The 26,937-nt window shown below is 43.4% G+C and overlaps 2 protein-coding genes across 2 annotated transcripts in view; one reads left to right on the top strand and one right to left on the bottom strand.

Moving 5' to 3' along the window:
• Positions 1–2,118, bottom strand: part of LOC130082717 (gamma-aminobutyric acid receptor subunit rho-1) — a 132,178-nt gene extending 130,060 nt beyond the window's left edge. The window contains exon 1 of the mRNA XM_056247573.1: positions 1,821–2,118. Coding sequence (XP_056103548.1) covers positions 1,821–1,936 — 116 coding nt within the window. The 5' untranslated portion in view covers positions 1,937–2,118. The remainder of the gene's footprint in view (positions 1–1,820) is intronic.
• Positions 2,119–4,385: 2,267 nt separating this feature from the next.
• On the top strand, positions 4,386–23,328 carry vash1 (vasohibin 1). Its single transcript, XM_056247572.1, has 7 exons — positions 4,386–4,915; positions 6,727–6,815; positions 10,816–10,872; positions 14,502–14,576; positions 21,872–22,253; positions 23,031–23,140; positions 23,215–23,328. Exons 1-7 carry the CDS (start codon positions 4,574–4,576, stop codon positions 23,276–23,278), a joined length of 1,119 nt encoding a protein of 372 aa, XP_056103547.1. The 5' UTR covers positions 4,386–4,573; the 3' UTR covers positions 23,279–23,328.
• Positions 23,329–26,937: the final 3,609 nt, after the last annotated feature.

The following is a 26,937-nucleotide window of genomic DNA, read 5'->3' as shown; positions in this document are numbered from 1 at the left end:
GAGTGTGTGTACAGCATTGCCCTGCTGGCGAGTGTGTGTACTGCATTGCCCTGCTGGCGAGTGTGTGTACTGCATTGCCCTGCTGGCGAGTGTGTGTACTGCATTGCCCTGCTGGCGAGTGTGTGTACTGCATTGCCCTGCTGGCGAGTGTGTGTACTGCATTGCCCTGCTGGCGAGTGTGTGTACTGCATTGCCCTGCTGACGAGTGTGTGTACTGACGAGTGTGTGTACTGCATTGCCCTGCTGGCGAGTGTGTGTACTGCATTGCCCTGCTGGCGAGTGTGTGTACTGCATTGCCCTGCTGGCGAGTGTGTGTACTGCATTGCCTTTGCTTATTTCAATAAACGCTGCTCATGGACCGAGAACCATTCGACATTCTCACACAAAGCATTATTTTTAGAAAAATAATCTTGTCAATCAAGTTGATTATTTTCTGACCCCATTGGCAGATATTTGTTCTTGATTTAAGCAATTTTTTAGTAAACAGTAATATCTGTAATTTTGCTTCTCCAGTAAATGTGTCCTAATTAAAGAATGTTAATATATTTGAAAATATATTAGTGCATAAAGAACTTTTTTAACCTAACTTTTTTCCATCATGGGATCATTTTATGGATTGAGTTTTAATTACAGTTTTTCTCAGTCGCTTTGGTATATTTCTCAGATCAGAATTGAAATTCTCAAAACGACCTGTTCAATCTCCACATCATCAGTCACTCGTGCACATCAAAAGCAGTTTCTCATTTATTTGAACAAGTTGCAAATGCATTGGTACATCCATGCAAATGATTACGTACAGTTCTCTGCTGTTTCCTACATTATCAGTCGCTTATGTCATGTTGATCAAAATGTATTATAATGGTTCTCGGTTGAGTCTCTCCCCCCACAATATTTAGGCATTAGTTCATAGCATAAGTCTTTACATGCAAAATGGTTCAACAAGTTGTCATAAAATGTCAAGCATATTTCTATAGATTTCCATTAGACTTTTTTTCTAAATCTGTCATGTTCACATCTCTGCTTTTTTTTGTCTTTGTGTTGCAGTGCTGTCTTTCCTTTCTGTACTGCAATGACATGATCTGTCAACCGTACAAACAGTAAAAGTGTGTGAATCTTGTCCAGTCCCTTGCAATCGAACTCCCACATACACTAAAGTGTGTAACCTACAATTTATCAAAACTTTATCCATAGTTTACATCAGAACATCTCCAGAGTACACTGTTATATTGACAACATGACTACGCAACTTGACTGCCTTATCCGTACACAAACACAAGCACTTGTCATTCTGATGCGCTGGCATGTTCACTGACACAGATATTTACTTTTGAGAGATGAACTGAGGATTTTGAGCAAGACTGGCTTTTGCATGTAATCCGGTGTTTTGCTATTTGTACGAATTGTTTTGAGAAATGCACTTACTGTTTTACAAATGTGGAGGATGATTCGAGAAATGCACCAAAGCGACAGAGAAAAACTGTAAGCAGCTCATAAACATACTTTATCACTAGAAAAAAAAAAATTATCTGTTAAACATTCGGTTCTCTAAAACTCAGTCAAGAACCCTAGAGTTCAGAACCACACTGAACATGTTCCGTTGCACAAAAGCTTCTTTCGAATATTACAATGTCCCGCGGTGGGAAGCCCCGTGTGTGAAGCGTCTGACCGACATGAGGATGATTTAAGGGAAGCTGCTCGAGGTTTTCCATCACGCCGAGTCAAGCGTTTACAGCCACTGAACTGATGATGAGAACCTGCCAGGAGATCTGCCAGGAGAGACAGGCACCAGGGATGGGGTTCAGGGTGATCAGGGCTCATACCTGCTCTGCTTGAAGCCGTCGGCTCGGTGTGCTCTCCTGTGTGTGGATCTCCCGGCCGCTCCCAGCAGACACACACACATGAACACGAGCACCGTCTCCAGCTGCATGCTGCACATCTTCAGCGCTCACATTCCCCTCAGCGCTTCGCCTGCGGACATCGCCTCGCAACATCACACACACACTAATCTCCACGCCGGCAAAAGCAATTTTGACTAAACCCATAAATCCCTGAGCGTCAGATGGCACAGATTCACTCTCTCGCCACGAGGACCAATTCCCCTAATGACACTGTGCTCTGCTTTACTGTGGCGGGTCAGTGTGAGCAGGCAGACAGACACACAGACACACAGACAGACTGACAGATAGACATGCACACAGACAGACAGATAGACACACAGACAGACAGACAGACAGATAGATAGACAGACAGACAGACAGACAGACACACAGACAGACAGACACACAGACAGACACACAGACAGACAGACAGACAGACAGACAGACAGATAGATAGATAGACAGACAGACACACAGACAGACAGACAGATAGATAGATAGATAGATAGATAGATAGATAGATAGATAGACAGACAGACACACAGACAGACAGACACACACACAGACAGACAGACAGACAGACAGATAGATAGATAGATAGATAGATAGATAGATAGATAGATAGATAGATAGATAGATAGATAGATAGATAGATAGATAGATATTTTATTTTGTATTATTGCTTTAAATCTAGATGTTGTGGATACACGTTTTCCCTATTTTTTTAATATTGATATGATTATTCATGTTTTTCAAGTTTGAATAAATATTCATTTATAAGAAACTTTCTGCCTCTGTTTTAATTGGCCATATATTTTTGGTGTCCATTATTGAGGAACCATTACAGTCCAACACGGGCACAACCAACCAATAGTTATGGAGATAAACACGTCATATAATATATAATAAATATAATTAAATATTATCAACTAAGAATATAATATAAGCTTGCAACAGTCTGGGTGGCTAAAGGACTAAAAAAGAGTAATGGACTTTTTATCACAGTAATTATTATTACACACCACCACAATATAGTAATGCAATCTATAAAGCTGCTTTGAAGCGATGTGTATTACTAATAAACTGCCTTGGAATGGCTCGAACGGGCTGGGGAACGGCCCGGGACAGGATCACGACACCGGCTCTGATTGGCTGGCCACTGATGGTCAAACCCAAACCTCCAGTGTCCTGGATCAGCATCTTGCTCAGGGAAAGGGGACATGATACTGCAAGCTCACACTCGACTGCAACTCAGAATAAAAGGAGCCTTGCAAATGCATTAGTAGGTGTCGCTATGGAAAATCACTGCTGCTAAAAATCTGTTGCAGCAATTAATCATATCTTTATTTATATTTTGCTATTCTTTATTTTTGTTTGCCTGCAAAAACTCTTGTTCTCTCTCAATACTTTTTTAATTTTGCCATTCTCTATTTTTGTTAAAAAAAAAAAACATTTCTTAGCTCAATACTTTATTTTTCTTTTGCAAAACTTTGTTTCGCATGCCAGATGTCTTTTCGTTGTGCGCATGCGCATCAAACAGGGATTTGGGAGAGTCGATCACGTCTTCAGCGCTGGAAAATCCGAATCATTTTAGCCAATCGGTTCGTTCGGACGGTTCGTTTCAATGAACTGGTTCACAGTTCATTGAAACCAGTGTTGTGTTTTTCAACAACATTATTATTATGAACATCATTATGAACATCATTAAAAACACGTAACCAATACAAAAATAATGCTAATTATTAACGGTATTATTTCCAAAATTAACAATATTGTTTTAATCTCACCTGAACAAAGTGACCTACAAACGCATCGCGAATCGGTTCGCCCGAATCATTCAAATGAATCAGTTCAAAACAAAGAGTTGTTCGCGAATCGGGCATCGCATTCTCGGGCGTATAACGGGATCTGGACCGAACAGGGCGATGGCTCGGACAGAACACCGGGACCGAATGCAGAAGCTGATCACGGGGAACGGCTGTACCGCGTCGAGCTGTGTTTAAGCGCGCGACAGAGACCGGCATCGGTGACGTCAGAGGAGCGTCTCTGGCCTCATTGTCTAGTAATGTTTCTGATTCCCGGCACATATACCGGTATTTAACTCATCCACGTGACCTGTATTCTCCGTGTTACATTTAAATCTCGACTTTAAGATGCAATGCTGTTTATTTCTCGTCTAACACGATGGTTTCTGTACATCAGTGTGTGATGATCAGCATGTAGTCAGTATGATGGGAGTTCAGGACTGATTTGAGATTTGTATATGAATGTTAGTATGTTGGTTGATATATGTTGAGAGTGTTGGCTGTGTCGGTTCGGCACCCAGCTGGACCACAGGCCCGCACAGGAACATTAACAGAATCTGCTCTTTAATAATGTTCTCAAAACATTAGCACAGAAACATTATTTACAGCATTCACAGAACCTTTTTTCAAAAAACAAAACAAAAAAACAATGTTTTAGATGAATGTTTTTTTAAATGTCACGACTTGTTTCAGAACATTAAGAGAACATTCAAACGTAACATTCCCATAATGTTAGCAAAGTTGTAATAAAGAAAGTATTAACGGTCATAAAACCAATTTTTTAAAACATTCAGTATAAGGTTTTCCCAGCGTAATGGGCGCCCTAAGGAGCCGCGGTTAGCCTGTGTCCGGTCCGCGGGTCTCTGAGCTAGTGTTGCGGCGCCTCGGCCCATGCCGGTGTCGTGCTGCGGGGCGCTGGGGCCCGGCTCGTCCCCCCGGAGGAGCGTCCCGGGCCCGGCCGGGGTCAGGGCCTGTCTGGGCCAGCCCAGCGCCTCTGACGGGCTGAAGATGCTGCGCTCCTCCTTCAGTCTGGAGGGAGTGGAGGAGCGGGACGAGGACCAGGAGGAGGACGGAGAGGACCAGCGGGACGGGGGGGTCCCCTTCATCATCAACAGGGGGGGTCTGCCCGTGAACCCCGACACCTGGGAGCAGATGTGGCATCACGTGACCCGCATACACCCGGATGGAGGAGCGCTGGGCGGGCGGATCCGGGGAACCAGCGACCTGCCGAAGGTACAGCTCTCACCGACACCAGAGATCTTAACGTCACTGTAAGCCTCGGGTCAGGGGTTCAGGAACACATGTAGGGTTTGGAAGGCTCCCTCTGTCTCGGTGAACTATAGACCCGATATAGTCCGGCTGTGAGGAACACACTTATAGACAAAATAACCTTGGATTTGGTTACATGTCGTTTTTGCCAAAATAACTTGCGAGATCTTTGATATTCCATCATGTAAGCAAAGTCAACAGTGATTACAAGGGGTTTGGTTTCATTTCTTCACTCATTTCATTTCTTTGTTGTCTAATTGAGGACTAGTCTATTCTTATACGTCTATTAAATGTTCACTGGCCGCCCAAACTTTGCCTTGTGTTAGGCTAGACGTCAGGCTGTGTTTGGACGCTATTAGACGTCTTTTGAACGCAAAAGTGTTTGCTATGTTGTTTCCGGCTCGGAATAAAGAAAGGTAATTCAGATTTAAGGGGAAAAAATACATAATTGTGAGACACAAACTTGCAACTGTGAGAGAAACAGCGTTAGATTGCATTAGTGGCGCACAGCCTTCTCAGCACCGCCGGGTCCGGGCGTCTGTAGTCCTCATGGGGATCTTCAGGAAGATTGCACCCAGTGTGTGTTAGGCATGAGTGAGGGACAGATCTACAGTCCCAGCAGTGCAGTCACATCTGAAACTACTCATTTATAAATGTGTATTATATATAAAAACGACATATTTAAATATATATACACAAACGGTAGTTTCGTGTCAAATCAACTAAATTGCAGAAACTTCCCCAACTTGATAATATTTATTTTCTGAAGAAAGACAAAGATAAATAGTGATGAAATCCAAAATATTATATGTAATTGCTGTATATTTACTGACTAATCCACTATTCTGTAAAGGAGGGTCAAAATGAATATTTTCACCTGAGATTTGGAGCCAACTTACAGGGGTGTAAACATGACTTTAGAAAGATGGCAGCATCTTTATTATATTTCTACACAGAGATGAGTGGATCTACAGGGACTTCTGCTCTCTCTGCTGCATTACACGCCAACAGCGACAGTCAACTGGGAAAAGCACTTCTTGTGTTTTTTGCCTGAAGTTTGAATGCCTGTAACTCAAGAATAATTAGAGATACCTTAATATCTTTTGTAGATTCTAATTCTTAATAAACTTTACTTTTAGTATCTTCATTGTAAAGGCCCTTGATGGCTCAACCCCAGAGATACGGAGATCTTAATGCGGCTCCGGGAGTAAACTGAACACATTTACAGTGGTCAAAAACCAAATGTGTGTCTCTTTGCACACAGCTGATGCTTTCTTCTTTTAAAGAGGAATATCTGAACAACAAATAATGTTGAAACTAGAAATGTATCTTGTTTTTTCTATCAACATTATTGCATAGAATATACCTGTCCGAGTGCCATAAATATTATTTTTCTAGTTTGCATGCCTGAAACTGAAGAAGTATTAAAGATATCTAAGAAGCAAACATGACTTTAGTTAAACATCACATTTGTGTGTTTACTGCTGAAGTGTTGAAGTTTCTTCTTCTGTGGTCCCGAACGGCAGCACTGAGAGGTTTGTGTGAGCGGCGCCCTCTACTGTTCAGGAGTGAGTCTGTGTTTCCTCCAGCCTGAGGATTATTCACTTCACTTTTGCTGTGAAAGGGCCTTTACATTTGACACATTTTTTGATTTTTTTATTAAAAACAAACAAGCAGAGTCAGCCTGTGTGATAAAAGTAACGTAACCCACTGAATGATCCGGCCTGTTGTTGGTCCCAGTGTGGGGGTGATGGTGTCGCTCTTCTGTGCTGCAGATTCCAGTACCAAGTGTGCCTACACTCCCGGCCAGCGCCAGCGTTCCCCACCGCCTGGAGGCCATTCAGAGATACATCAGGGACCTGCAGTATCCTTCACCTCAGCTCATCGTCTCCCGACTCACACCGCACCGAGTTTGAGCCTCAAACAAGGACAAATATCGGTCAACGGGCGAAGACAAAGTCAACTTAAGTCAAAGGGTTTATTCTTAACGTTTATTTTTCTGACCCCAATGGCAGATATTGGTTCTTGTTTAAAGCTCAAACTCACTTCATTTTGATTTTTTTTTTCAGAAAGCAAAACTTAATATCTGAAGTCACTTTGCTTCTCCAGTATCTGAGGGCGAACATGTTTACAGTGACTTTATGTCCTTCAATCTGCAGTTTTCATGGAGTTACTGCATGCTATATGAACTTTATAACATGTTTGCTGATTCCTGACTAACATTCACGATGAAGGTCGGAGTTTGAAGCTAATTTATATAAAGTAATGATTCCCCCAAAAATTTCCTACCAAACTCCAAAAATCATAAAGCAAAAAAGTATAAGTTTATAACAGTGCTTAATAATCCGAGTCATGTGATAGTTTAGTGTGAGAAAGAGACTGAAGTGTAATCTCATTTGTCCTTGTGTAATGTGTTCAGTTCAACTCTTGTCAGACCAGGCTGCGCTCAGCTCCGACAAAACCTTGCACAGTGTGTTTTAAACAGAAACGGGGATGTGTTGAACACACTGTTCTGATGACGCAAGAGTTGCAGCTACGGCAGCTGAGAAGGCCATTCTTTGTGTTCTTTGTGAAGAATTTTCGGAGCCTGATGAAGTCGATATAAATATGTGTTTAATACTACAAAATATGCCCGATGTTGCAGTTACTGCACTTGCCGCCCAGAACACAAGAGAGCATCCCAGTCGAGTGAAGGGGTTTGTGGAAACTGAAATGGAAGCACACATCTTACCTAATTCAGACTAAAACACATCTATTTATCCTCACATACTGACTTTATTTGTAGTTCTTACTGTTTTAATTCCCTGTATTTTCTTTCTCATTTTTAGGAAAAGCACTTAATTACCATTGTTTATTTCTATACCAAATGTCACACACTTGCAATGAAGCTAAAAACATAAACAACTACATCATTATGTTGATATCCTATATTTTTACAATAAAACTTACGACAAACATGTCTTCTAATATCCTCAGTTGTTGCGTATACCGAGCTGCATCGAACACATTTGTAAATGACTTTCCTTGAACCCATTGTGTGAGTTCACTTTAATACCGTGTGCTTTATATACATGTTGCTGCTGATTGGACTGCAGTTCTGACACGCCCACCAAACAAGAGAAAACGCATCTCAAACCCCGTTGCACACCGGCGCACGCCGCTAACATGACGTTCAACCCGGAAACCGTAGCAGAACGCTGCGCACCGTTTTGAACTTGAACGTGCCCCAGATATGATGTCAACAGCTGAATGTTTCCATCCACCTATTTATTAGGATAATGCATAAAAATACTGAACGGAAATGCTAAGATGTGCATAACTTGTAAAAATGCACATAAAATGTTTCCATTTATTTACTGAATAAATCCCTCGATGGTCTCCTGTGACTTTCACTCAGCGCGAGCTGTGATTGGATAACTGGAGTAACTGGAGTAACTGGTGGACCAATGGTGTCGCGTTCCAGTTCAAAACGGTGCGCAGCGTTCTGCTACGGTTTCCGGGTTGACCGTCATGTTAGCGGCGTGCGCCGGTGTGCACCGGGGTTTGAGATGCGTTTTCTCTTGTTTGGTGGGCGTGTCAGAACTGCAGTCCAATCAGCAGCAACATGTATATAAAGCACACGGTATTAAAGTGAACTCACACAATGGGTTCAAGGAAAGTCATTTACAAATGTGTTCGATGCAGCTCGGTATACGCAACTGAGGATATTAGAAGACATGTTTGTCGTAAGTTTTATTGTAAAAATATAGGATATCAACATAATGATGTAGTTGTTTATATTTTTAGCTTCATTGCAAGTGTGTGACATTTGGTATAGAAATAAACAATGGTAATTAAGTGCTTTTCCTAAAAATGAGAAAGAAAATACAGGGAATTAAAACAGTAAGAACTACAAATAAAGTCAGTATGTGAGGATAAATAGATGTGTTTTAGTCTGAATTAGGTAAGATGTGTGCTTCCATTTCAGTTTCCACAAACCCCTTCACTCGACTGGGATGCTCTCTTGTGTTCTGGGCGGCAAGTGCAGTAACTGTAACATCGGGCATATTTTGTAGTATTAAACACATATTTATACCGACTTCATCAGGCTCCGTAAATTCTTCACAAAGAACACAAAGAATGGCCTTCTCTGCTGCCGTAGCTGCAACTCTTGCGTCATCAGAACAGTGTGTTCAACGCTCTCTGTCTCTGTTTAAAACACGCTGTGCAACGTTTTGTCGGGGCTGAACGCAGCTCTGTTTTGGTGTTTCTGGAAGTCGAAGTGTGTGATCATGATTGGGTGTAATTCCCTCCAGAAGCGTCTCACACACACGAGTGTGTTCCCGAACACCAGCATCCGAACGCCAGAGAACACGACAGCGTTACTGTGTTTCGTCTCACGCTCGACACACACTCGCTTATGATGGAGGGAAACCGCCGATTACAGAAACTTACAGTTTATTACTGATATTTTGCACCAATGGGGGTCAGATCAGATCGGATCGCTTTCGCTTTACGTCTTTTGTATGTGCTTCGTGAAAAAAAATAGCTGTTTTATTCAAGATAACTTAAAAGGAGTGAGCAAAGATGAGAATAACTGATGTCCCTCGCATTTGCAGATTGATATCTAAAAGCTTTTTTATTTTTTCACACTAAAGTTTCGATATTTAATTGAATAAAACACCAATAACAACGTGAACTAGGTAGGTTCGCTGAGTAAACCTTGTCCATAGATATGCCGTCAGTTCAAACTGCTCTTAACGCTCTCTGACGAGCAGAACAATCAGACCAGTGTCCCGGATTGGTCCTGGTCGTTCGACAGATCCCGTATTTCCCAGGAAGTGACGATGTTGTTCTCTTGAACACTCGTGATGGAAACGCTGCTTTATTCATAAATGTTTTATGTGATTTAAAAATGTTGTGCATAAGTCACATGTGGATGGAAAAGCTAATGATGCCTAAACTCCATTGGTTCTCATTTCTTGTGTGATCAATCCTGACACGGCAAGCTTCAATATACAAATTCACATTTACATTTATGCATTTTAGCAGACACTTTTATCCAGATCGACTTAATAAAAGAGGGACAAATGAGGTTATAGAGCGTGATGGAGGAAGATTATCAGTGAATTATGACTTTGGGTCTGTTCCTCTTTCTCAGCATCACATGACTTCAGAAGACCTGGCAGTGTGGCATCCCTGTCTTGTTACCCCTGTTTTGTGTTTAATTCTATATTGATATGTATTTTCTGTTAACATTGCTCATGTGTTTTACTCCCTGTGTTTGTATTGTTTCCTTAGCTGGGATGGTCGTCTCCATAGTTACCCTTGTTTGCTGCTATAGTGATTAATTACCCTCACCTGTCCCTTGTTATCTTGTTAGTGTGTGTGTGTGTGTGTGTGTGTGTGTGTGTGTGTATACCCCAGTGTTTCCTGTGTTCATGGTCCGGTCTTCTCCAGTGATGGCTGTTTCGCTGATATGCTCAGTTTTGTTCCTCTGTTTTCAGTTCTGCTCCTGTTCCATGTTTCTCTGATATTTCCAGTTAGTGTGTGTCTTATCTCTGCATGTGGATCCAGCTGTCCCCAGTTTGCGAGTCTGCTCAACGTTACAGGGAGCCTGTTATTAAATGTGATTGTCCTGGAAGCTGCTGTGCATCAGTGATTGCTCTGTTGTAGTTGAGCTGCTCACACTGATTGTGACACAATGTATGTCATAGATATTTCTCATATGATTATTAATACGATATTTTGTGAAAAGTAATCATGCCTTTTATCTGCTGTATTGTGCAAATCATTTTTAGTGTAGCAGTAGATTCACGTTGAGTAAACTCTGGTGACTTTATATAGCACATTGTTTGTGTTCTGTGCTTAACATTGTCTGTCAGATACAATCACACTGGAACACAGTTCTTCGAGATCAAGAAGAGCCGGCCGCTCACCGCGTAAGTCCAGTCCACACATCATCCACACATCTGCTCCCTCCTTCTAGAATATCATCAAAAGCAGAGTCGTGCCGCTGGCCTGCGCTGATGCCATCCAGACATTACCTGAGAAAAACTTTCAATTGAATACCTGAATTTTGAATTTTAGTAGCAAAAAGGATGCAACATTGTAATTTAAGTTGAAGTAATATTCCAATATCCCCCCCCCAAAAAAAAAATCTAATTTTCTGAATGAATTAACCATAAACATACACAACACATATTTCCAGATGGCCGGGCTTGCTTATAGCCCCCCAGCTCAGCCGCCATGTGTTGGAGTTTACCCCGGTGAACGAGAGGGTCGTTTCCCTGCGCCTACGGGTCGGGGATAGGTCTCTCACTGTCGTGCGTGCCTACGGGCCAAACGGCAGTGCAGAGTACCCGGCCTTCTTGGGGTCTCTGGGAGGAGTGCTGGAAAGTGCTCCGACTGGGGACTCCGTCGTTCTACTTGGGGACTTCAACGCCCACGTGGGCAGCGACAGTGACACCTGGAGGGGCGTGATTGGGAGGAACGGCCCCCCTGACCTGAACCCGAGCGGTGTTCAGTTATTGGACTTCTGTGTTAGTTACAGTTTGTCCATAACGAACACCGTGTTCAAGCATAAGGGTGTGCACCAGTGCACGTGGCACCAGGACACCCTAGGCCGTAGGTCGATGATCGAGTTCGTGGTCGTTTCATCTGACCTGCGGCCGTATGTCTTGGACACTCGGGTGAAGAGAGGGGCGGAGCTGTCAACTGATCACCACCTGGTGGTGAGTTGGATCTGATGGTGGGGGAGGAAGCTGGACAGACTCGGCAGACCCAAGCGTACTGTGAAGGTCTGCTGGGAACGTTTGGCCGAGTCTCCTGTCAGAGAGATCTTCAACTCCCACCTCCGGCAGAGCCTCAACCGGATCCCGAGGGAGGCTGGAGATATTGAGTCCGAGTGGACCATGTTCTCCACCTCCATTGTCAAAGCGGCCGCTCGGAGCTGTGGCCGTAAGGTCTCCGGTGCCTGTCGAGGCGGCAATCCCCGAACCCGGTGGTGGACACCGGAAGTAAAGGATGCCGTCAAGCTGAAGAAGGAGTCCTATCGGGCCTGATTGACTTGTGGGACTCCGGAGGCAGCTGACGGGTACCGGCAGGCCAAGCGGACTGCAGCCCGGGTGTTTGTGGAGGCAAAACCTCGGGCCTGGGAGGAGTTCGGTGAGGCCATGGAGAAGGCCTATCGGCTGGCCTCGAAGAGATTCTGGCAAACTGTCCGGCGCCTCAGGGGAGGGAAGCAGTGCCCTACCAACGCTGTTTACAGTGGAGGTGGGCAGCTATTGACCTCAACTGGGGATGTCGTCGGACGGTGGAAGGAATACTTCGAGGATCTCCTCAATCCCGCCGTCATGTCTTCCATTGAGGAAGCAGAGGCTGAGGGCTCAGAGGTGGACTCGCCCATCACCCAAGCTGAAGTCACCGAGGTAGTTAAGAAACTCCTCGGTGGCAAGGCACCGGGGGTGGATGAGATCCGCCCTGAGTACCTCAAGTCTCTGGATGTTGTGGGGCTGTCTTGGTTGACACGCCTCTGCAGCATCGCGTGGCGGTCGGGGACAGTGCCTCTGGGTGGCAGACCGGGGTGGTGGTCCCTCTTTTTAAGAAGGGGGACCGGAGGGTGTGTTCCAACTACAGGGGGATCACACTTCTCAGCCTCCCTGGGAAAGTCTATGCCAGGATACTGGAGAGGAGAATACGGCTGATAGTGGAACCTCGGATTCAGGAGGAACAGTGCGGCTTTCGTCCAGGCCGTGGAACACTGGACCAGCTCTATACTCTCTACAGGGTGCTGGAGGGTTCATGGGAGTTTGCCCACCCAATCCACATGTGCTTTGTGGATTTGGAGAAGGCATTCGACTGTGTCCCCCGAGGTGGCCTGTGGAGGGTGCTCCGGGAGTATGGGGTCCGGGGTCCTTTGCTAAGGGCTGTCCGGTCCCTGTATGACCGAAGCAGGAGCTTGGTTCGCATTGCCGGCAGTAAGTCAGACTTCTTCCCGGTGCATGTTGGACTCCAGCAGGGCTGCCCTTTGTTGCCGGTTCTGTTCATAATTTTCATGGACAGAATTTCTAGGCGCAGCCAGGGGCCGGAGGGTGTCAGGTTTGGGGACCACAAGATTTTGTCTGTGCTCTTCGCGGATGATGTTGTCGTGCTGGCGCCTTCAGACCAGGACCTTCAGCATGCACTGGGACGGTTTGCAGCCGAGTGTGAAGCGGCTGGGATGAGAATCAGCACCTCCAAATCCGAGGCCATGGTCCTCAGTCGGAAAAGGGTGGCTTGCCCACTTCAGGTTGGTGGAGAGTTCCTGCCTTAAGTGGAGGAGTTTAATTATCTTGGGGTTTTGTTCACGAGTGAGGGAAGGATGGAACGGGAGATTGACAGACGGATTGGTGCAGCTTCTGCAGTAATGCGATCGATGTACCGGTCTGTCGTGGTGACGAAGGAGCTGAGCCGCAAGGCGAAGCTCTCAATTTACCAATCAATCTACGTTCCTACTCTCACCTATGGTCATGAGCTTTGGGTCATGACCGAAAGGACAAGATCCCGGATACAGGCGTCCGAAATGAGCTTTCTCCGCAGGGTGGCTGGGCGATCCCTTAGAGATAGGGTGAGAAGCTCGGTCACTCGGGAGGAGCTCAGAGTAGAGCCGCTGCTCCTCCACATCGAGAGGGGTCAGCTGAGGTGGCTCGGTCATCTGTTCCGGATGCCTCCTGGGCGCCTTCCCGGGAAGGTGTTCCGTGCACGTCACACTGGGAGGAGACCCGGGGAAGACCTAGGACACGCTGGAGGGACTATGTCTCCCGGCTGGCCTGGGAACGCCTCGGTGTCCCCCCGGAAGAGCTGGAGGAAGTGTCTAGGGAGAGGGAAGTCTGGGCGTCTCTGCTTAGACTGCTGCCCCCCGCGACCCGGCCCCGGATAAGCGGAAGAAGATGGATGGATATTTCCAGAAACATTAGATATTATTAATGATCAATGTTTGAGATGCCACAGATAGACGTTCGTGTTTAATTATATTTAGTACCTTAAACAAATGAGCTTTTTTAATAAACCTGGAAGGACATGTCAATTTCTAGAATACTCTAATTGACACAATACATTATATAATCAGTAGATTAAAACAATTTTGACCTAATAATAATTAATGTGGTGGCGGTTCCAATGACTGTTGATTGTTTTGACAGTGTTGAACGTAGTGTGGAGAAATATGTCCAAGTCAAAACAAATGTATTATACGTATCAGGGCATAATTAGTAAAAAATAATGATGTGATTATGTTTTGTTGAAAAAAGCTCTGAGCAGAAGAGGACAATATGGCTTTAATAATGACATCAGATAAAGAAAATATTATTTCACCGTGACAATGATAGAGGCAGTCCGTTACAGCTAATTGTAAATGAGCCAGTTAGACTATATTTCTGTACCTGCACAATATTCATTTTTAATACTAATGATTTTCTGAATGGTTGTGAATGTTTGTGAGCAGAATAATGCAATCATCAGATGCCTTTACAATAGTTGTTTACTTGCATTCAGACTCTTATTGCATTAATACCTACAATTTGTTCCTCAGATTGATGGACATTGCCAAGGAAATGACAAGAGAATCTCTACCAATCAAATGTTTGGAAGCCGTTATCCTCGGGATGTATCCTTCCCTTAGGAGTTCACTAAAACCTGGATTGAATATATGAACATTATTTACATAGAAGCATGTGCACTGAAAACGACAGAGGACCTGACACAGAACCTTGTGGCACGCTGTAGTCCATACTGCATTCTTCACTCTTTCACACACACAAACTGGTAGCAACCAGACAAATAGGATCTAAACCATCTTAATGCTTGTCCACACATCGTATATAACTTGCCCAAGGGAATGACATGATATTTTGTGTCAAAGGAGGCACTAAAATCTATTAGTACTAGAAGAGAGATGCAAAATGAGAGATGATAAAAGCAACCTGTAACTCTGACAAGCACTGTCTTTTTACTATGGCCTAAATCCTTATTTAAACTCTGAGGCCTGGTTTCACAGACAGGGCTTAGATTAAGCCAGAATTAGACCTTTAGGACATTTAAGTAGCTTTTATAAATGTGCCTTAAAAACAGTACTGGTGTGCATCTTGAGATAATAGTGCATATTAAGTGCATATTTTAAGATATGTTAGTGCAAGTTGCTTTCAGTTAAAACAGCTCAGACGTGCATGTTAGTCTGAGACTAGGCTTACGCTGGTCTGTGAGAGCGGGGGTATATTTACAGCATAAATGGAGGATTTGAGATGGGTCTATCAATATTTTATGATGCTGGATGCTCAAAATAAATTCAGATTTGTGAACCATATTTGAGAGAAATAGGCCTTTTGTGTACATAGAAAAAGTCTTAGATCTTTGAGTTCAGCTCATGAAAAATGGGGGCAAAAACCAAAGTGTTGCGTTTATAATTGTGTTCAGTGACGTTTAGTCTTCCAGTCATGTTCTAAACACTTCAATGACAGAAAGAGGGATGTAGGCAACAAGAGGATGGAGTAATGAATGTAGGATGGAGTAATGGATGTAGGATGGAGTAATGAATGTAGGATGGAGTGATAGATGTAGGATGGAGTAATGGATGTAGGATGGAGTAATGAATGTAGGATGGAGTGATGGATGTAGGATGGAGTAATGAATGTAGGATGGAGTGATGGATGTAGGATGGAGTAATGAATGTAGGATGGAGTAATGGATGTAGGATGGAGTAATGAATGTAGGATGGAGTGATGGATGTAGGATGGAGTAATGAATGTAGGATGGAGTAATGGATGTAGGATGGAGTAATGAATGTAGGATGGAGTAATGGATGTAGGATGGAGTAATGGATGTAGGATGGAGTAATGGATGTAGGATGGAGTAATGAATTTAGGATGGAGTGATGGATGTAGGATGGAGTAATGAATGTAGGATGGAGTGATGGATGTAGGATGGAGTAATGGATGTAGGATGGAGTAATGAATGTAGGATGGAGTGATGGATGTAGGATGGAGTAATGGATGTAGGATGGAGTAATGAATTTAGGATGGAGTGATGGATGTAGGATGGAGTAATGAATGTAGGATGGAGTGATGGATGTAGGATGGAGTAATGGATGTAGGATGGAGTGATGGATGTAGGATGGAGTAATGAATGTAGGATGGAGTGATGGATGTAGGATGGAGTAATGAATGTAGGATGGAGTGATGGATGTAGGATGGAGTAATGAATGTAGGATGGAGTGATGGATGTAGGATGGAGTAATGAATGTAGGATGGAGTGATGGATGTAGGATGGAGTAATGAATGTAGGATGGAGTAATGGATGTAGGATGGAGTAATTAATGTAGGATGGAGTAATGGATGTAGGATGGAGTAATGAATTTAGGATGGAGTGATGGATGTAGGATGGAGTAATGAATGTAGGATGGAGTGATGGATGAAGGATGGAGTAATGGATGTAGGATGGAGTAATGAATGTAGGATGGAGTGATGGATGTAGGATGGAGTAATGGATGTAGGATGGAGTAATGAATGTAGGATGGAGTGATGGATGTAGGATGGAGTAATGAATATAGGATGGAGTAATGGATGTAGGATGGAGTGATGGATGTAGGATGGAGTGATGAATGTAGGATGGAGTGATGGATGTAGGATGGAGTGATGGATGTAGGATGGAGTGATGGATGTAGGATGGAGTAATGGATGTAGGATGGAGTGATGGATGTAGGATGGAGTGATGGATGTAGGATGAAGTGATGGATGTAGGTTGAAGTAATGAATGTAGGATGGAGTGATGGATGTATGATGGAGTAATGAATGTAGGATGGAGTGATGGATGTAGGATGGAGTAATGGATGTAGGATGGAGTAATGAATGTAGGATGGAGTGATGGATGTAGGATGGAGTAATGAATGTAGGATGGAGTGATGGATGTAGGATGAGTAATGAATGTAGGATGGAGTGATGGATGTAGGATGGAGTAATGAATGTAGGATGGAGTGATGGATGTAGGATGGAGTAATGAATGTAGGATGGAGTGATGGATGTAGGATGGAGTGATGGATGTAGGATGGAGTAATGAATGTAGGATGGAGTGATGGATGTAGAATGAAGTGATGGATGTAGGATGAGTAATGAATGTAGGATGGAGTAATGGATGTAGGATGGAGTGATGGATGTAGGATGAGTAATGAATGTAGGATGGAGTAATGGATGTAGGATGGAGTAATGAATGTAGGATGGAGTGATGGATGTAGGATGGAGTGATGGATGTAGGATGGAGTAATGAATGTAGGATGGAGTGATGGATGTAGGATGGAGTGATGGATGTAGGATGGAGTGATGGATGTAGGATGAGTAATGAATGTAGGATGGAGTGATAGATGTAGGATGGAGTGATAGATGTAGGATGGAGTGATGGATGTAGGATGGAGTAATGGATGTAGGATGGAGTGATGGATGTAGGATGAGTAATGAATGTAGGATGGAGTAATGGATGTAGGATGGAGTGATGGATGTAGGATGGAGTAATGGATGTAGGATGGAGTGATGGATCTAGGATGGAGTGATGGATGTAGGATGAGTAATGAATGTAGGATGGAGTAATGGATGTAGGATGGAGTAATGGATGTAGGATGGAGTGATGGATGTAGGATGGAGTGATGGATGTAGGATGGAGTAATGGATGTAGGATGGAGTGATGGATGTAGGATGGAGTAATGGATGTAGGATGGAGTGATGGATGTAGGATGGAGTGATGGATGTAGGATGGAGTGATGGATGTAGGATGGAGTGATGGATGTAGGATGAGTAATGAATGTAGGATGGAGTAATGGATGTAGGATGGAGTGCTGGATGTAGGATGGAGTAATGGATGTAGGATGGAGTGATGGATGTAGGATGGAGTAATGGATGTAGGATGAGTAATGAATGTAGGATGGAGTAATGGATGTAGGATGGAGTGCTGGATGTAGGATGGAGTAATGGATGTAGGATGGAGTAATGGATGTAGGATGGAGTTAGGGGTGTAGGATGGAGTGCTGGATGTAGGATGGAGTAATGGATGTAGGATGGAGTGATGGATGTAGGATGGAGTGATGGATGTAGGATGAGTAATGAATGTAGGATGGAGTGATGGATGTAGGATGGAGTGCTGGATGTAGGATGGAGTAATGGATGTAGGATGGAGTAATGGATGTAGGATGGAGTTAGGGGTGTAACGATTCATTCGTTTTCTCGATGCATCGATTACAAATCCTGACGATGCATATGCATCGATCTTGAAACATGTATTTCGAATTGTGAATCGTTTATTTCGGTCAATATTCGATTTAAAATGCTAAGAATCGAATAATTTGCGATTCTATATCGATTCAGTGCTTTAAAACATAAAAACAGTCATTAAATGACTACATGCGCGAATTAATGAGGCGTTGTGCGGCGTCATTTCGCGTCCTCACAGCTCTCACATACTCGCTGCACTCTTACCATCTTTCACTGGATTTCGCTCGCGCTCGGTCCCATAGCTCTCATCTACAGATTTTTGAGCAGTCCATGTTTGAGCTCTCCTCAGGACAGCCATTGGTGTTCACATGAGCAGATGACAGCTCTCTATCGAGAAAGCAAGCCATTGATAAAGCTGCCATATCATTGCGCGGTCACTGCTATGAAACAACGCGTTCGTTGCGTGGAAACGTCACCGTTATTTTCTTTAAGATAAGATACTGAAGTTTTACGGAAATGGGTCATACCCGTCCTGAGCAGTTAAAGTAAAACCCCACTTATTCAAGGGTGCGCATTTATTACATGGAAAGAGAAAACGTATAATAGGTGTCTAAAATGCACACGCTTCCGATTAATCATGAATGATGAATGAAATGTAACTTAATGTCGTTAAACTGAACTGATGAAATAACTACAACATTAATTACACTGAAATAAGAGCGCGTGGTTTATCCATCAATCAGATGCGCATTAAAGTTGCATTCGGAATCGTTAATATAGCACAAGTAGACAGCGTTTTCTCACAAGGAAAATGTTCAGTCGGATAAAGAGAAAACAAAGAGTATAGCTATTCCATGAGGAAACGTTAGTTAAGGTTTTAGTTGGGAAAGTTCATGGTATTTTTAGTCTCACAATGGAAGGATGTTTAATGTAGGAACACTTTAAGGTTGTGTATCCATTCCTACAAAATAGTTAGCATGATGAACTATACTTTTAAAGCCTTTTTAAATCTTGGTTTACATTTTTACAAATGCTAATTTATAGGCTTTGGAAATATTTTTTTATAAGAATAGATTCATTAAAAACTAACATGAACTAACGTTAACAATAGACAAAATGTCGTTGTTTTTTTTTTCTTTCTTTTTGTTCCCACTCTCTGACCCCCGAAGGCAGCTGTATAATTCACACCCTGACTAAGACCCATTGGGGGAAGCATTTAAATAATCCTATGAATGCATATAAAAAATTAAGAATCGAATCGAATTAATCGAATCGCATCGAATTTTAATGTGAATCGCATCGAATCGAATCTTTCTGAATTTGCAAAAATCGTTCTTGAATCGAATCGAAAACCTATGAATCGTGAATCGAATCGATTCGCTGCCTACTCAAATATTCACAGCCCTAGATGGAGTGATGGATGTAGGATGGAGTAATGGATGTAGGATGGAGTGATGAATGTAGGATGGAGTGATGGATGTAGGATGGAGTGATGGATGTAGGATGGAGTAATGGATGTAGGATGGAGTGATGGATGTAGGATGGAGTGATGGATGTAGGATGGAGTAATGGATGTAGGATGGAGTGATGGATGTAGGATGGAGTGATGGATGTAGGATGGAGTGATGGATGTAGGATGGAGTAATGGATGTAGGATGGAGTGATAGATGTAGGATGGAGTGATGGATGTAGGATGGAGTGATGGATGTAGGATGGAGTAATGGATGTAGGATGGAGTGATGGATGTAGGATGGAGTGATGGATGTAGGATGGAGTGATAGATGTAGGATGGAGTGATGGATGTAGGATGGAGTGATGGATGTAGGATGGAGTAATGGATGTAGGATGGAGTGATGGATGTAGGATGGAGTGATGGATGTAGGATGGAGTGATAGATGTAGGATGGAGTGATGGATGTAGGATGGAGTGATAGATGTAGGATGGAGTGATGGATGTAGGATGGAGTGATGGATGTAGGATGGAGTAATGGATGTAGGATGGAGTGATAGATGTAGGATGGAGTGATGGATGTAGGATGGAGTGATAGATGTAGGATGGAGTGATAGATGTAGGATGGAGTGATAGATGTAGGATGGAGTGATAGATGTAGGATGGAGTGATAGATGTAGGATGGAGTGATGGATGTAGGATGGAGTGATGGATGTAGGATGGAGTAATGGATGTAGGATGGAGTGATAGATGTAGGATGGAGTGATGGATGTAGGATGGAGTGATAGATGTAGGATGGAGTGATGGATGTAGGATGGAGTGATAGATGTAGGATGGAGTGATAGATGTAGGATGGAGTGATAGATGTAGGATGGAGTGATAGATGTAGGATGGAGTGATAGATGTAGGATGGAGTGATGGATGTAGGATGGAGTGATGGATGTAGGATGGAGTGATAGATGTAGGATGGAGTGATAGATGTAGGATGGAGTGATAGATGTAGGATGGAGTGATAGATGTAGGATGGAGTGATGGATGTAGGATGGAGTGATGGATGTAGGATGGAGTAATGGATGTAGGATGGAGTGATAGATGTAGGATGGAGTGATGGATGTAGGATGGAGTGATAGATGTAGGATGGAGTGATAGATGTAGGATGGAGTGATGGATGTAGGATGGAGTGATGGATGTAGGATGGAGTGATGGATGTAGGATGGAGTGATGGATGTAGGATGGAGTGATGGATGTAGGATGGAGTGATGGATGTAGGATGGAGTAATGGATGTAGGATGGAGTGATAGATGTAGGATGGAGTGATGGATGTAGGATGGAGTGATGGATGTAGGATGGAGTAATGGATGTAGGATGGAGTGATGGATGTAGGATGGAGTGATGGATGTAGGATGGAGTGATAGATGTAGGATGGAGTGATGGATGTAGGATGGAGTGATAGATGTAGGATGGAGTGATGGATGTAGGATGGAGTGATGGATGTAGGATGGAGTAATGGATGTAGGATGGAGTGATGGATGTAGGATGGAGTGATGGATGTAGGATGGAGTGATAGATGTAGGATGGAGTGATGGATGTAGGATGGAGTGATGGATGTAGGATGGAGTAATGGATGTAGGATGGAGTGATGGATGTAGGATGGAGTGATAGATGTAGGATGGAGTGATGGATGTAGGATGGAGTGATGGATGTAGGATGGAGTGATGGATGTAGGATGGAGTGATGGATGTAGGATGGAGTGATGGATGTAGGATGGAGTGATGGATGTAGGATGGAGTGATGGATGTAGGATGGAGTAATGGATGTAGGATGGAGTGATAGATGTAGGATGGAGTGATGGATGTAGGATGGAGTGATGGATGTAGGATGGAGTAATGGATGTAGGATGGAGTGATGGATGTAGGATGGAGTGATGGATGTAGGATGGAGTGATGGATGTAGGATGGACTAATGATGCTGAAATTTTGCTTTGATCACAGGAACAACTTACATTTGACTCTATATTCACACAGAAAACCCCTGTTTTAAATTGTAATTATATTTTACTATTTTTACTCTATTTTTGATAAATAAATGCAGCATTGGTGAGCAGAAGAGACTCATTCCACAACATAAAACAAATCTGAATTATTCGAAACTTTTGAGCAGTAGTGTATGCACAGATGAATCATGCATTTAGAAAACAGATTTCATTTCATGAATGTTCCCTGTCTGTTGAATATAACCCTTAACGCCGCTGGCCTGCCAGTTACCTCACCAACAGCATGCCGAACGTGGAGCGGTTTCCTCTCAGCTTTAAAACACAGTTCTCAGGGAGTCATTTCCGTCACATAGTGCTGGGCGTCCACAGCGGGGGCCGCTTCGGGGCCCTGGGCATCAGCCGACGCCAGGACCTGATGTACAAGCCGCTGGAGTTCAGGACGCTCAGCGAGCTCCTGCAGGAGTTCCAGGCCGCCTATCGGGGCTACTGGCACACGCTGTGCAAGGTCAAGATCGGGCACTACGTGTCACACGACCCCCACAGCGTGGAGCAGATCGAGTGGAGGCATTCGGTGCTGGACGTGGACAAGCTGTCCACCGAGGAGCTGAGGAAAGAGCTGGAGAGACACACCCGGGACATGAGGCTGAAGGTACGGGCCAGACGCCTGCACTTAAAGCTTATTAAGAGTTCATAAAGAAGCATTTTAAATATTTGAGGTTCGGAACATGGAATGTCTTTAAAACTCGAGAACATGTAACTTGCAAAAGCATGTGTTAAGACAATTGTAATGGTAAAAACACTTCATCACAGAAATAAGCAGCGCTTGCCCTTCATCATGGTCCAGGATCCCATCGTCCTCTAGTAGTCCACGGTTTGGAAGCCCGATCTTAATAATATTGCTGCTTTATAAGCCCAAAAATGGAACAAAATACATGCATGGCATTTAACTTTCATAATGCAGAATTCCTCAATTGAATAAAGTAGAATATGTGACTGTCCCACTTTCAAAACAACCTTTTCTAAAGTAGGACGACAAAGATTGCGTCAAATTGAAAAACTCTTAACACATTTTAACAGTATTGTTGCAATATTATTGCCTTCTTTCTTTCATTTGTCCTGACAGCTAAAATATAAATGATTATTATAGCCAACGTGATTTAGGCAAAAACATAGTTTGGAACATAGTTTTATGATGTACTTGCTCAATATTTTAATTTTGTTATTTTATAATAAAAAAGAGTTGCATATCGTAGCATGAAAGTTTATATCTCTGAATAAAATGAAGCCATTTTTCCTTCTTATTCTCACTAAATCTGACTATATGAGGCATATACTGTATGCCTAATGTATCAAATATTATACTTGACAAAAAAATTGTTAGTTAATAATCTGTTCCATTTGTTGTGATGTTGCTGTTGTGTTTCAGATCGGTAAAGCCGCTCCTGCGTCGCCCCCTAGAGACCGGAGGAAGGAGGTGGGATCTCCTCTGAGGACCCCGGGCAGCCCGATGCGCAAGAACAGCCCGAGCGACAGACGGTACCTACTGATCTTTCACTGCACACCGTCAGAAACACGAGCCGTGCTAACACTAGGTGGCGCTGTCTCCACAGGCTGGCGGTGGAGAAGAGAACGGGGCCCGCGGCGGATCTGAACGGATACCAGATCCGGGTGTGAGGGATTCGACATGAAGAGGACCGTGTGCTCACTCGCTCACTCCTCAAACCATTACAAGCACTGCATCATTTTTATATTCATTTCACATTTAATCTGTAAATACAGTGCACTTAACCTTTACCTCTACTAGTAGACTAATGTACAGGCTAGTCTGTAGTGCCTTTGATCAGAAAAAATTATTCTCTTCCTTGTTTTCCAGCCCTAATATCTAAACATCCTTAAATCAAGATACATTTACTGGAGAAGATATTAAGTCTTTAAAAAATTATCAAAATTAAGTGAGTTTGTGCTTAAAAAAAGAATAATTATCTGCCAGTGAGGTCAGAAAATGGCAGATATTGCAGTAGCAGATATTTGTTCTTCTTTCAAGCAAAAACTCACTTAGTTTAACAGAAAACAAGACTTGATTTTGCTTCTCCAGTAAATGTATCTTTCAGAATGTTTAGATATTTGTGCTGAAAACAAGACAGAAACATGGAAGAGCATCATTATTTTCCAGTGATATGTTAATATGAGCATGTAAATCAGCAGACAGGGTTCAGGGGTTCTTCAGTGAATGCAGCACTCGCCCCTTCGGGTTTTTAGGTTTTATATATTTTTTAACTCTTGAAAGACTTGCTCAGTTACACATTACAAGTAACATTTGAAGTCAACATGAAATGATGAGAACTGACTAAATTCATGTTGCTGCTCTTATGTTTCATCAGTGTACAATATGCTAGAGAAATAAATGTTTGTCTTCATAATCGTTCATCTAAATGTAATGACTTGCTCCACTTCTGGACGTCTCTCTCCTTCAGCTGAAGTCCTGAGACCGCCTGTGTTCTGTTAAACAAGGCCTTTAACTGGAGAAATAATGAGTTGTGGATGTGAAGATCATTTCATGTTGACTTTAGAGGAGTGTGATGCGGTTTGTGTGGCAGTCTGTTTCATGAGATGAGATTCTCCCACAGAACATGCGCACACACACACACACACACACTAGGGATGCACCGATCCAATACTCAGTATCGGTATCGGCTCCGATACTGCCATTCTTTGCCGGATCGGGTATCGATCAGACGAGGCCGATCCAAATACAATATTGTGCGTATATTATTGTTAAGCCCCACAAAAGGCACACAAACATTATAAAGCACCATAAAGTTTTCGTGCACTACATTATAAGTGTTCTGAAGCCATTCTATTGCATAATGTGAGGTAGAAATTAATATTAAAGTCATTAAATTCAAGATCACGTAAACTCTTCCCTCAGCATTTAACAGCGCGTCGCGTTCGGGTATGCCAGTCAACACGATGAAACTCTCTCCAAGATGATTCAATGTTACTATTATTATACTTGATCTGTAGATAAAGCTCTATGGTTTCGCATAAAACAACTTTATATTGCTGGACTTTATTGCTGTACCTTAATCATGTTACTTTCTACCGGGTGTCTGTTAGATCACAAGTTCACAACACTAGAGTAGAGTCAGAGCACTATAATTGTTCTTTACGCACACAGTAACTGACATTTAAAACTGTGAAAAGAAAAGGCTGAATAAACTATCGTCTTAATTTTATAATATAGCCTTTTTTTTATCTTGTTTTTCATGAATGTATTTTACAACAATACAAAGAGCAATGTGTAACGTTTTACCAGATTTAGTACTACACTTATTGTCTCTTATTGGTTCCCCACTAAATAATGTTTTTTCACTAAATGTTCAGATTTTATTAAATTATTGTGCACTTGGGATTTTTCTAGACTACATTTTACTGCTGAATTATCCACTAATGTAGGTTATAATAGCATTTTTGGATTATGATCATATATTTTTTTGATTTGTTGTTTTTCTTTATAATGAAGTTGTCTGTATTAAGTAGATTGTGTTTAACACACAAAAGAGTGATTATCAGTTCAACACACAGAGTTATAGAAATTCTACTTGATTTTAAAAAAACTGAGCTGGTATCGTATTGGCATTGGTCGATACTCAGAATTTTTGGTATCGGATCGGTTCTGAAAAAATGGTATCGGTGCATCCCTAACACACACTCTCACACACACACACACACGCACTCACACACACAGACTCAGACACACACTCGCACACACGCACTCACTCACTCACTCACTCAAACACACAAACACACACATTGAAGCCAAACGTACATGATGCTGGTGCTGTTAAATCTTCTCGTCGTCTGCCTCACGTTCTCATGATGCATTAGAAACGTCTCAGGTTACGCCTGTAACCCTTGTTCCCTGAGACGGGAATGAGACGCTGCATCGAAGACGTCACTGGGGAACGCCTCCAGCGTGACAGCGTCTGAAGCACGTGTGGAACTCGTCAAATCTCGATTGGTGCGTCATGACGTCACATGTGACGGCGTATGCAGAAGCTACAAAGGGGAGCCAGCGCACAACAGTGTTAGCTTCTGATAGGTCGAAGCGAGCCGTTCTCAGCCACTCAGTAGGTGTGGCAAAGGGACATAGTGTCCTTTCTCTGTACAAGGGTTACAGTCATAACCAGAGACGTTCCCTTTCGGGAGAACTTGTGCTGCCTCAAAAACGCCACTTTTGGGGAGCGAAACACCCATTACGCCACACTGACGAGTGCCTGTCCTGGTGGAAGCTTGTCAGGCACAGCTCAGGACGAGAGGGCTCGAGAGCCCGGCGTGAGGGCAGATCCAGGCTGTAGGATCTGATGAAGGTGTGCGGGGAGGCCCAGCCAGCAGCATCACAGACCTCTTGAAGGGAAACCCCGATAGCAGGGCTTTAGAGGACGCCACTCCTCTAGTCGAGGGGCTCTTATCAGGAGACCGAGGGCAAACTGCGTGCCTCATATGCTGAAGAAATAGCCTCTACAATCCTCCTGCTAATAGTCTGCTTAGAGGCAGGGGAACCCTTCTTAGGAGACCCAAAGCACACAAGTAGCTGGTCCGACTTCCTCCAACCCGAGGACCTACGTATGTAGGCCTCTAGGGCCCGAACAGGGCATAGAAGGTGTAGCTTTTCTTAATCAGCTGACACATGTGGTGGAGGATGAAAGGCCTGCAGGATAACAGACCGTGCCACATTTGATGGCACCTTGGGCTCGTAGCCTGGCCTGGGGTGGAGAATGGCCTTTACTCTATCAGGAGCGAAGTCTAGGCAAGAGGGTGCAACAGATAGCGCCTGCAGGTCCACTACTCTTTTAAGGGACGTAATAGAAAGAAAGAAACTTTGAAAGAAAGAAACTTCTCCGACGCTTCGTCAATGGGTTCGAAGGGTGCCTGGCATAACCCCTCAAGAACCACTGCCAGGTCCCAAACGGGAACCCTGGATTGGACGACAGGCATTATCCTCCTGGTACGAAGGAAACAAATGATAAGTTGGTGTTTCCCCAACGGGCCATGCTTAAAGGCGTGTGGAAGGCAGCTATGGCCACCACATAGACCTTAAGTGTGGATGGGGAAAGAACAACAGAGAAACGGCTTTGGAGGCACTCCAGCACTGAAGACACTGGGAGGTTAACCGGGTTCAACTGGCGTTCTCTGCACCATAAAGTTAACACATTCCACTGAAGCATAAAGTTTCCTCATGGAGGGAGCTCTAGAGATTAAGATGTTCTCAACATCCTTGGTTAAGAGGCCAGTACTTAGGAGTTGGTCCTCCTCAGAGGAGCTGGATGCGT

The sequence above is a fragment of the Rhinichthys klamathensis genome, unplaced genomic scaffold, assembly GCF_029890125.1.
Source record: "Rhinichthys klamathensis goyatoka isolate OS25496 unplaced genomic scaffold, OSU_Roscu_1.1 h1tg000049l_1, whole genome shotgun sequence".
Taxonomy (NCBI): Eukaryota; Metazoa; Chordata; class Actinopteri; order Cypriniformes; family Leuciscidae; genus Rhinichthys; species Rhinichthys klamathensis.
This window is presented reverse-complemented; position numbering and strand designations above follow the sequence as displayed.